This window comes from Cyprinus carpio, chromosome B10 (genome assembly GCF_018340385.1).
Source record: "Cyprinus carpio isolate SPL01 chromosome B10, ASM1834038v1, whole genome shotgun sequence".
NCBI lineage: Eukaryota > Metazoa > Chordata > Actinopteri > Cypriniformes > Cyprinidae > Cyprinus > Cyprinus carpio.
The window spans coordinates 10,818,332-10,829,236 of record NC_056606.1 but is presented as its reverse complement, the minus strand read 5'-3'; the positions used below and the strand labels follow the sequence as shown (position 1 = coordinate 10,829,236).

Genomic DNA, 10,905 nt, shown 5'->3' with positions numbered 1-10,905 from the left:
TAATAAAAATAAAATAAAAAATTCATAAGGTAAACAACTTCATAAATGAATTCAATAATGTCTTAGTGAGGGTTAGAGATGCACAAATACCTTTGTGTGTGTGTGTGTGTGTGTGTACACTGACCTGGTGTGCGGCTGCCAGGGACCTTCATATAAAGCTGGACTGTGTTCATGCCCAGTATAGTTTGGCCAACATGACTCAGCATGTTCGCGCTGGAGGACACACGCATGAACGCAGGCAACTTCAACAGCTCCTGCAGCTGCAGCTTCCACCTGAGGACAAGACCCCATGGTGCTTTACTCACACCAATGCAAGTAATAATGACACTCATAAAAGCACAGTGAATGGGGTATATGTCGAAAGTCACAGGTCTCATCGCTTGTTAGAGAAATCAGCAGTACGAACTGATGGCAATATCTATAGACTTTTAAGGTAATCAGCTAAGCTAGCAAGCTGATGTTATTGTTGGTTCTTCATTAAATTTTAATATTCAAATGTTAATTAAAAGAATAAAAAAAAAAAAAAACCTTTCAGATATCAATCTACATACTGATGAACATCGGTTATCATCCTCTTTGGCATCTTGAGTTAAACAGCTCTACATACAAAACACTTGAACTGGAAGCAACAAGACCGGTTTTATAGAATACGGAAGTCTGTTGCACACGACCCCCATAGTCGCCCTGTCCAACATTATTTTATGGATGATTGTCAAATAATATCACCGTGATTTTAAAATGAACATCTCTCACCGTTTTGGGTCTGACAAGTCAATGTTGGTTCCAAATTTAATGATTTTTCCAATGGTTTTCTGCTCCGAGCTGTTAAAAAAATAAACTTTTCAGAGATAGCATTTTAAAAAAATAAACAAACAAGCAAAAAATAAAAAATTACATCCTGGTTATATGCATTGTTATATGATAGTTTAAACATAATTTTTGTTACTTTACCTGGATGTGGTGGTAGTCCCAGTGTTTCCTTGGGAGGTGGATTTTTTCACAGTTTTTTCCCCTGATTTGTCGTCTTCATCCTCATCTTCACTGTCTTTTTCTTCCTAGAAATACAAATAACTTTCACTTTCTTAAATTTCATCTCGAGTGTGCGTGTGTCACTGTGTACCTAAAACTTTCAGGCGATTGCCTGGACCCTCAGCATCATCAAACTGCAATACCCTTGTCCTGAGAGGGAGGAGAAGGGACATTTCACGTAATATTTTTTCATTTTATTTAATATGATTTTATTGGGTGAGGCAGACTGTTATGCTGTCACCAGAGTGTTTCCCGTTGAGACTTAGATGTAACTCCAGTTAAGCGTGAGATAGAGTTGATTTCTGATCCCACTGAGGCACTCATGGTAACAATTTCTACCTGTAAGCTCTCCTGGAAACTGGATGCTTGGTACTGTGCATATTTAGCGATGGTGGTGTGAGATCTGCTGCTTTCACAGGGCCAGGTCTGGGCGGATCCTGAATGGTTCCAGTTCTCGTCGGCTGGCTGCTGCACCTGAGTCCTCACTTCCACCGCATGCTCTGAGTTGGCCTCAACCAGGGATTTAGTGGAGAACAGACCCAGATCTAACAGAAAGACAAGAATGTCACACTAAAGCCATCCTTTTCTCTATGTTTTTGACTTCCATCCATACTGAGACAGTGTTTTTGTCCTGCAAAAACTGAGCTTTTTGAAAACGATGGCATGTTTAGTCATGTGACGCATATTGAAACGATAGATATCAATGTTTATACTGGTATGTGCCTAATATATGGTATTCACTTTCATAGTGTTGTAAATGATAGGATATGTTACTTTGCACTATTTTTGTTTACATTATATTCCAGCAGAGATCATGAACCTGCAACTGCTGAGGACAACTGCATTTTAGACAATACGTGAAATAATAGAGTGCGCACTAGACAAAACAATAAATGATGGGATTTTTTGCTTATAAACTGACAAGAATAATAGCATGATAACTTTATTTTATATCTCATTTATATTGTATTTTTTTTATATTACTTTATATCTCACCAAGCTTTTATTACGTTTTATATGTGTGCAATAAAATTATTTTAGTGTTTTCTGACATTTCAGTTTGGATGGGAAAACTTATAGACGTAATGTGTGTGTGTATTTGTGATATTGTATTTTCTCACTGAGACGGAGGGATCCAGCCAGTCCTCTGATGACAGTAACAGCATTTTTAGGGTCTGTGCAGAATTGCAGCAGCACCGGAGAAAAGGCATCTCTTTTACTCTCTAGCTAAATATATAAAAACATTAACACAAAGTCAGAATAACAGACATCAAACAGTCAACTTAAATGGTTATTGTTTATTATTACAACAACAATAATAAAGACCTCTAATGTATCCATATAAACTAATGTCTGACAAAGAATATGATTAATAAATTACAGTACTTTATTAAACCTTAAAGGTGCTGTATGTAAGTTTTTGACTCTACTAAAGCATAAAAATACCATATGTTTGCATATATTTAAGAAACATCCTAAATTAACATACATGTTAATCTGAAAAATAATGCTACAATCAGTTATTCTCCTTTGAAAATGTGCGTTCCGGGCCAGAATGTCGGTCTTTGTTTTGGTTTGTGAAACCTGCCCCCTGCCAGTTTACCCAATTGTATTTCGGCACCCAGGGTTGCCAGTTGGTGGAAAACACAGCATATTTAACTTCATTCATCGTCAAGTGTGCATGTTTCTGTTGATGTCATCAATCAGGTAACTGCGTGCATCAAGTCTGAGGAGGAGGCGCCAGGTGAAAAAAACCCTCTCCAATATTTTGAATTTGGACCGCAATACCTAGTTCAACCACTCGGTGTCAATCCTACATACAGCACCTTAAAGCCTTATGAACTGATTGGCCTCAACTCACATAAATGCTCGGTGTTGGAGGGTTCAGTTTCTCTCTGGGAATAGGAGTCTCGGTGGACAGGATAGGTTTCACTGAAAACGCTGGAAGCAGGTATGACTCCCGAAACTTGCTCTTGATGTTTGCCCCTCTGTCACAGAAACAGAAAGGGTATATGTGTAAATGCAGAGAAAGAAAAAAACAGAAACAAATAAAGTATGTGGCATGGTTCATATTCCCCATCAAAGTCATTATAATACTAAGTTTACAGCATTAAACACTGTTATGATGCTAGGGTGCTGTGAATACTGTAGGTGCCTGGGTGGAGCCGTGTGGTTCCTAAGTGGTTCTTTTAGCACAATGCTATGTGTTACTAAGGTGATCTGGGTGGTCACTAGGTGGTTGATTACTGGCCCAATATTCTGTTATTAGATATGGATCAGGTGCCTTCAGTGTCAGTCCATGGAATTTAGCCTTTAGCTTTATAGCCATTTAGCCTCAGCAAGCACTGCTAGTAACTATTAAGTACACCGGAATAATCTGAGGTCTAAAGTCAGATGTGAACTTACTTGCAGGCTTGTATGACCTCAGTTGCGCTATTTTTGATGTTGATGGCATTGAGTGGCATGGTCTTCTGCTCGATCTCTGACGCAATGAAAGTCTCCCGACCTCCACTATCAACCCTGACCAAACAGATCCTCAGTTCTTTCAAGGGAATTTTAGACAACTCCTGCAGATTAAGGAGATTGACCCGGGCCAGCAGTGGAGGTCTGCTGGAGGGTGTCACAGTAACAGGATTTTGTATGTTGGTTGTGGCAGATGTATCAGCCTTTAGTGTGTCTTCTTTCATGGTCTCTTTTTTAATGTCTGTCTCTCTTTCTCTCTTGACATCTTTAGATTCTGTTTCTCCATCTTTCAAGTCAATTTTTTGGTTTTCTGGGGCAACCTGATTGTTCTTGATTTCCACCAAGTGCTCATTTAAACCTTCAGAAGATAAATCCTTTGTCTCTGTCTCATCCTTCACTTTTTCCTTTTTATTCTCTTCTCTATTACTCTTTTTGGGATCTTCTCCTTTTACTTTCCGACCAGCTTTTCTTGGAGACCTCACTTGATCTTTCTGTCTGGCCCTGTCTTGTTCTTTTTCTCTCTCAGTAGACGTGGACCCGCTGACTTTCATAGCCTTTGACAGAGGGCTGGAGTTTTGATTGAGCAGAAGCTCACAGCTTTGTACTAGTTTATCCTGCAGGGTGGCGGGAGACATTACAGATTCCTTCTCCTCCAGTGAAGTGCAGGTTGGGTCTTTAGCTGATTCAGCTACTTTTATCTCCATTTGTTCATCCATCTTCTGCACATCAGCTTTCTCCCTTTCTTCTTCTATTTCTTCCTCTTTTGCATTGGTTTCCATTCTTTCTTCCTCAGTTTCACTTTCTTTGTCCTTCTCTGCAGACTGGATCAGTGGTGGTGTGACCTGATCTGGGATTTCTGTGATTGGAGATGTGGCAGGTGGACTGTGCTGGTCTGGAGGGTGGATCTCAGGACCCAAGGACAGAGATGATGAGTATTTCACCCCAACTAATGCACCAGGGGGTGGCCGTCCAAATGGCCCACCCCTATAAGTGTATCTATGGCTGCCCATTGCTGAGGTTGCTGATCCGAATGTGTCCATTTGATGCAAGTGTGGTTTGTTGGGCTCAGAGCTACTTGATGCATTAGGACTACTACATTTCTGCTCTCCTTCTCTCTTATCTTCATCTTCTTCCTCAGTGTCCATTGCTTTAGAGGACTCAGGAAGGCCATACAATTTAGCCAGGTCACTGTGGCAATAGTCAACTCCAGTGTTGATCTCCACTGGGTCTCTTAGTGGAGATGAGTGTGTTGGACTAGGTTGTAGCACTGGCCTCCTCAGTACTCTAATCATATCTCCCTCTTTCCCTTCCTCATCATCATCACCCAAGTCCGACACTGGAGAGCCCTGCCAGCTCAGAACAGGTGGGCTTGTTGGTGGGTCCAGCCTTAGGAGCTCCTCACTATAGGTGCAGTGAGCCGGGAGGAGGTCTGGGGCACTGTGCAACCCTAAAACACCCTCTTTACTTCTGATGGTTTCTTCTTCACAACTCCTATGCTTATCAGGAAGAGTAAGTTTGGACCTGTCAACATCATGGGCTTCTACACTGTCATCATCGCTAGTGTCTACATGGTCAGGCTCAGAAGATTCCGACTGGTTGTCTACCTCTAAGGCTTTAGTATTGGCTTCATGGGTTGACTGGCATGGAGAACAATCGTTATTACTGACAGGAGGAGATGTAGAAGGTGAGATAAACCCTGAGGTATGTCGAGAGAACTCTTCCTCTCCGTGATTGAGATGAAGTGGCTCAAACAGTAGGTCATCCAGGAGAGGTTCAGAATCACTGGGATACAATGTTCCTAAATTGGGAGATGCTGATTTCGAAGGCGTCTCACTCTTCCTGTCTTCATACATTCCTTTTTTCCCCTCATCCTTTGCTCTTCTTGTTATCTGTCCCAACTGTTGGCCATTTTGGTGTATGTTCTTCTTATCATGCCCCTTTCTTCCATCCCTCATCTTTTTCTTTTTCTTGTCCTCCATTGTTTTCTCCATCCGTTCTCTTGTGTCTAACAGCTCTCCTTCTTTCTTTTTCTCCCTCCTTAAACGCTCCTTGTGCCTCCTCTTGGCTTGAATGTGTTTCAAGAGTTCAGTCTCCAGTTTGCTAAGGGAGCTCTTGTGGGTGGATTTGAACCCAGTCTGGTGTTTAGAGTGTCTGCTCTTCTTCATTTCTGACTTCTGTGCCCTCTGACCTCTGTCTGAGGTTTGAGTGCTGGGTTCAGAAGGGGAGTCTGAGTCTCTCTGATTGTGTTTCTTTAACCCAGTCTCCGGGCTCCTCCATTCTGAACAATCTGTAACCCTACCCTCTGCACTGCTGTTTGACTGGATGGGACTCCGCTGGCGGCTAATATGTTTAGATGCACTTGGCCGTTTTCTATCCCCACCCATAGACTCTTGAGATTCCAGGCCAGAGGTGGTACGCCCCATCTCCTGTAGAGAAACAAATGCCGAACATTTCACAAGTTTATACTAATACATAAGAGCAGCTCAATATATTTGAATTCCTTTCTGAAATGTAATGTTTGGCTGTCACTGATAATTTATATGGACTTGATATTTAATTGATAGCCTTGCAGAAGCCTTGATAGACTTTTGACTACTGATATTAAGTCTAAGAGCTTATTCTGGTCAAGAACGCCCACTTATACAGTCTGTGGGTGAGTTGTCTGAGGCTGAGACTAGTTCTTTGAACATTGGGCATTATATTGAAAGGAATAGTTGACCCAGAAATGAAAATTCTTTCTTCATTTACTCACACTACTACTGCCATGTTTTCTCTGTGTTTTCCAGCCAGGCTGTGCTGTGTTGAATCTGGGCTGAGGTACTGAGGTGTCTGGGCTGCTGTAGGGGCCGGTGTGCCTCTGTGGTGGAGGGAGCTGGTGCTGCTGACTGTAAGGCACACTGGTGAGGTTTGCTGGTGATGGGCAATCCCAGCCCCCTTTGGCCCCATGGGGATTGGGGCCTGGATGATCTCGGACCGGATGATTGGGTTGCCCCTGTTTGGTGGGTTTCTTGCTATGGAGGCCCTGGCTTGGGGCACTGTTCGGTGGTGATGGGATGGAATATGGTCTGTGATCTCTCATGACAGAATGACTGGACTCTTTAAATAAGTGAAAGAAGGATGATCATGAGCAATACAAAGTATATAATTGTACGTTACATACAGCAGGTAAAATAAGTATTGGACACGTCAACATTTTCCCCAGTAAATATGTTTCAAAAAGTACTGTTGACATGAAATTTTCACCAGATGTCGGTGGCAACCAAAGTAATCCATACATACAAATAAAACAAAACAAATTAGTTTAGAAATTAAGTGATATGTAATAAAATGGAATGACACAGGGAAAAAGCATTGAACTACTGAAATTTATTTAATACTTTGTACAAAAGCCTTTGTTGGTAATGGCAGCTTCAAGACGCCTTGTGTATGGAGAAACTAGTCGCATACATTGCTCAGATGTGATTTTGGCCCATTCTTCCACAGAGTCTTCAAATCTTGAAGGTTCTGTGGGCCTCTTCTATGAACTCTGATCTTTAGTTCTTATTTTCTATTGGATTCAAGTCAGGTGATTGGCTGGGCCATTCTAGCAGCTTTATTTAGTTTTTCTGAAACCAATGGAGAGTTTCCTTGGCTGTGTTTGGGATCACTGAGTACGTTTACATGGACAACAATAATCCGATTTTAACACGATTAAGACAATACTCTGATTAAGAATCTACCATGTAAACAGAGATTTATGATTACCTTAATCCGGCTAAAGTCATAATCGAAGTAAAAAGCGAACTATGTTTATACGTGAAATTCCGGAGGGGATGTTGGATGGGGTTGCGTGGTGATGGAATGACGTGTGCCATTAATCGATTTATGCACTGTAACATGTAAAACGGGAACATGAAAGGAATATTCTAAAATCAACTCATGTAAACACCATAATCATAATATTGTCTTATTTAGAATATGGTAAATAATTAGATTACTGATGTCCATGTAAACATAGACATTGTCTTGCTGAAATGTCCATCCTTGTTTCATCTTCATCATCCTGGTACTTTAGCTGTTTGGACTGAACCAGCTAATATTAATTTCCACTGACTATAGGGGCAGGATTGCTTTCTAATTACTCATAGATTTTATCTGGTGTCTTGGCTTTCCATACCTTTTTGCCCCTCCCTTTCATCATGTGTTCAGTACTTTTTCCCTGTGTATTGAAGTTATAAAGTGTATAGTGTTGTATACCTTCCTTCCAGGCATATATTGAAAATCAATTGCTCAAAAAATACAGCTGAGACCACTGGTCTACCTGAAATCGAGAGGGGGAGGACCTCTTCTCAGACAGGCTCCAGGGCATTGAGCTTTTGTATGCTGGGCTCCATGGCCGAGGTGGATGTGATGGAGGTGGACGGTTGATGAAATACTTCTCTCTCAAGTGGAAATTCTGCATAATTGATCAAGAGTCATGCATTACCACTTAAGGATGTTCTCATTCTGACCAGCAGATGGTGCTTAAAGACTACTGTTCTTTCTAACCAAATCTTTTTGACTGACATATCACTTTATAACCAAAAATAAACAGAAAAATATAAAAATTCAGAATTGTACATGTAAATAGTAGTTGACTCTGCACATTCATTTTCAACAAAGAAAGGAACATGACTGACCTGATGTGAACTGATGCTCCTGCTTCTCTTGCTGGGACAGTCATCTCGTGAAGGGGATGGATCCCGGTGTGGTGGTGACATATTGTGAGGAGGTGCTGGGCGTTTGAGAGAGGGCCCTTGGAATGTCCTGGACTGAGTTGACTGTGTCCATTTGTCTCCCTGGGTCTGTGGGGGACGCCCAGTGGGACGCTGCTGCTGATGTGGACCCCCATACTGAAACAGTCATTCAGGATATAAATTGTTCTATTGTGTTTAGCACATCTTTGATAGCACTGTATCTATAGAAATTTGGATGCCCTCACCCTGTGTGACTGGCTGCTGTGATTGTTGCTGCTAGAGAGGTGTCCTCCACACCCTGAGCTGTAGTTTAGGGTGGGTCGCACTGAATTATGGTGCTGGCTCTGTGTTGGTCCACAGCCCCTCGGGACCCTTTGCTCTTTTCCGATGCCTCTGTCTCTGGGGTGTGTGTGGGGCCTGTCCCTGCTGAAACCTGGAGGTCTGTTTATAAATAAAGAGGAATACTATCCATGAATCTTACACAGCAGTGTTAACATGGGAAATGTGGATATTATCTGTAACATTAAGCATGTGATATTGTGCATGTCAAATCACAGCACACTGAAAACATACATTAAAACACCTGGATGGAATGTTAGTAACATACTAGCAACATAAATAGTAACATTAGTAGAGGTATAAAAAGTGGTATAAAACACTAATATACAGTATACATTTCCATGAAAAAATATTATTTATATAAATATTGTTATAAATATCAAATAATATTACATTGAAACCGTAAAGTAATTATTTTATTAAATATTTTTTGTAAAAAAATACCATGTAAATAAAAATATACAATACATAAAATAAAAACATTAAAAATATATATAGTATATAAAAATATAACAAAATATAAAAACGTACACTGATTCACTAAATTATAATGTATGTGCCAAAAATACACAACATACAAGTGTACTAGTGGTGCAGTTGTGATAAAGCAGTGTGTGGGATGCAAATAGGGATTTCAGTACTATTAGAGCAAAAAAAAAAAAAAGACAGACTGACCTGTTGTTATAAGCTTTATTTGGGTAACTTCTTCCTGCTGTGTAGTTTTGGGATGGGGATTGATAGTTCCCTCCACTGCACCTGAAAACAGAAAAACTGATGATTTAACAACTGTTAGATATACATAATAAAATAGTGTTCACTTAACGGATGCTACACTTCTAAATGTGTGTGGATGAAGGATGACCTGGATGGAGGGGCCCAGTGCCGGTTGCTGCCTGGGGCCCATGGTGCTCGTTTCGGCCCAGAAGAGGGGAAGGAATCCCACGAGTTTCGTCCAGAATACTGCTCTGCTATGTGATACATTCAGCCTGGGGTGAGACAAACACACGCACATACAAAAGCAATTACTGTAGCTGTTCACTCGTGATGTACCTTGTTCTGGAGAGAAGAAAGCGTCCTGTGAATACTCACCACGCTGATGAGTCTGAGAATCCCTCCACTGCAGATCTCAACAGAGATCACTACACTTTCCCTCGCTTTCAATTTGAGCCTTTCTGAATAAAAGAAAGAGAGAAAAGAAATAACAAGAATGAATAAAGCATTCTTTCATAATATCACATGATAAGAGTAATGCCTTATTTTGTGATATTTTTAGAAGAACATTAATACTGTGGATTGTCCTTCAATGCAAATCTAAGGGACTTTCCATCCACTGTAATTGTCCAACAACAATCAAACAATGCAGGACACGTTACTGGTTTAATTACAATACTTAGGGTTAGGGATCTGACAAACTTTTAGTCTAAGCAATAGCAATAGTCGTTGCACAGGAAGTTAGACACATAAAGATAGATGGAAATCAAGTGAGGGAGGGGACAGCAGAAAGGAAATTTTCAGGATGTGCTCTTGTAAATGATGGTCAATATCAGTTTCCTGAGAAAAAAGACAACATGGCTCCATGGTAGCCACAAGTATGCTAACTCTATAGCATATTTGTGGCTACAATGCATAATGTGCTGCATAATGCAAAATAACGTCCTTAACTGTCAAAGAAATAAATCTCATTGTGATCTTCACGTCGCCCACACACCTTTGAAGACTTTCTAGCACCTGACTGATACTTCCTCTAGATTTGACTGAGGCAAGAGATCAAACGTGCAACACTGGAACAAGTTCAACCCGAGGCATCTGCAGCAATCCACAGGCTCCTGTTCGTCTTATCTCTGCCCCCCACTCTCCACCCCACCCACACCAACTGTCCTTTATCATAGGAAGAAGCGTAACAAGTGTGTGAGTGTGTGTGAGGTTAAAGGAGGGCTTTTTTTAATCTCTTTTTGGTCCATGAATAGCTCAGCTCTCATACTGTAAAACTCCAGTTGTGCATTCTGGTTCAGATCAGGACAGAGCAACTGCAGGCTCTTTGTGTTTGTTAAAGACTGTTTCACCTCTTATCTTCATCTCATAATAGCGCATTTAACACATACTCAGTTGAACAAACTCGCTTGAACTTTGACACATTTGTATGTTTCTTTCCACTCTCTCTCTCTCTCTCTCTCTCTCTCTCTATCTCTCTCTCTCTCTCACACACACACACACACACACATTGCCATAGCCCATCTATTATGTTGAAAGCTCTTGTTTCTCATAAACAGCAAAGAGATTAAATGGAGAACACATGGAGATTTTGCCTAGAAATGTCACATGCACCTTCTCTAGAATTTCAGAAGAGATCTGAACAATA

General features: G+C 40.9%; 1 protein-coding gene across 6 annotated transcripts in view; it reads right to left on the bottom strand.

The window, feature by feature from the left end:
- The window catches only part of LOC109065436, a 31,269-nt gene that overhangs the window by 4,772 nt on the left and 15,592 nt on the right, over positions 1-10,905 (bottom strand). For all 6 annotated transcript variants that reach the window (XM_042732474.1, XM_042732477.1, XM_042732475.1 and 3 more), the window contains 14 exons: positions 9,636-9,718; positions 9,409-9,532; positions 9,222-9,302; positions 8,453-8,648; positions 8,151-8,363; positions 7,793-7,927; positions 6,245-6,589; positions 3,436-5,918; positions 2,891-3,017; positions 2,151-2,256; positions 1,369-1,574; positions 952-1,055; positions 754-822; positions 125-273 (listed from right to left, as the gene is read on the bottom strand). In XM_042732474.1, coding sequence (XP_042588408.1) covers positions 125-273; positions 754-822; positions 952-1,055; positions 1,369-1,574; positions 2,151-2,256; positions 2,891-3,017; positions 3,436-5,918; positions 6,245-6,589; positions 7,793-7,927; positions 8,151-8,363; positions 8,453-8,648; positions 9,222-9,302; positions 9,409-9,527 — 4,333 coding nt within the window. In that variant the 5' untranslated portion in view covers positions 9,528-9,532; positions 9,636-9,718. The remainder of the gene's footprint in view (positions 1-124; positions 274-753; positions 823-951; positions 1,056-1,368; positions 1,575-2,150; positions 2,257-2,890; positions 3,018-3,435; positions 5,919-6,244; positions 6,590-7,792; positions 7,928-8,150; positions 8,364-8,452; positions 8,649-9,221; positions 9,303-9,408; positions 9,533-9,635; positions 9,719-10,905) is intronic.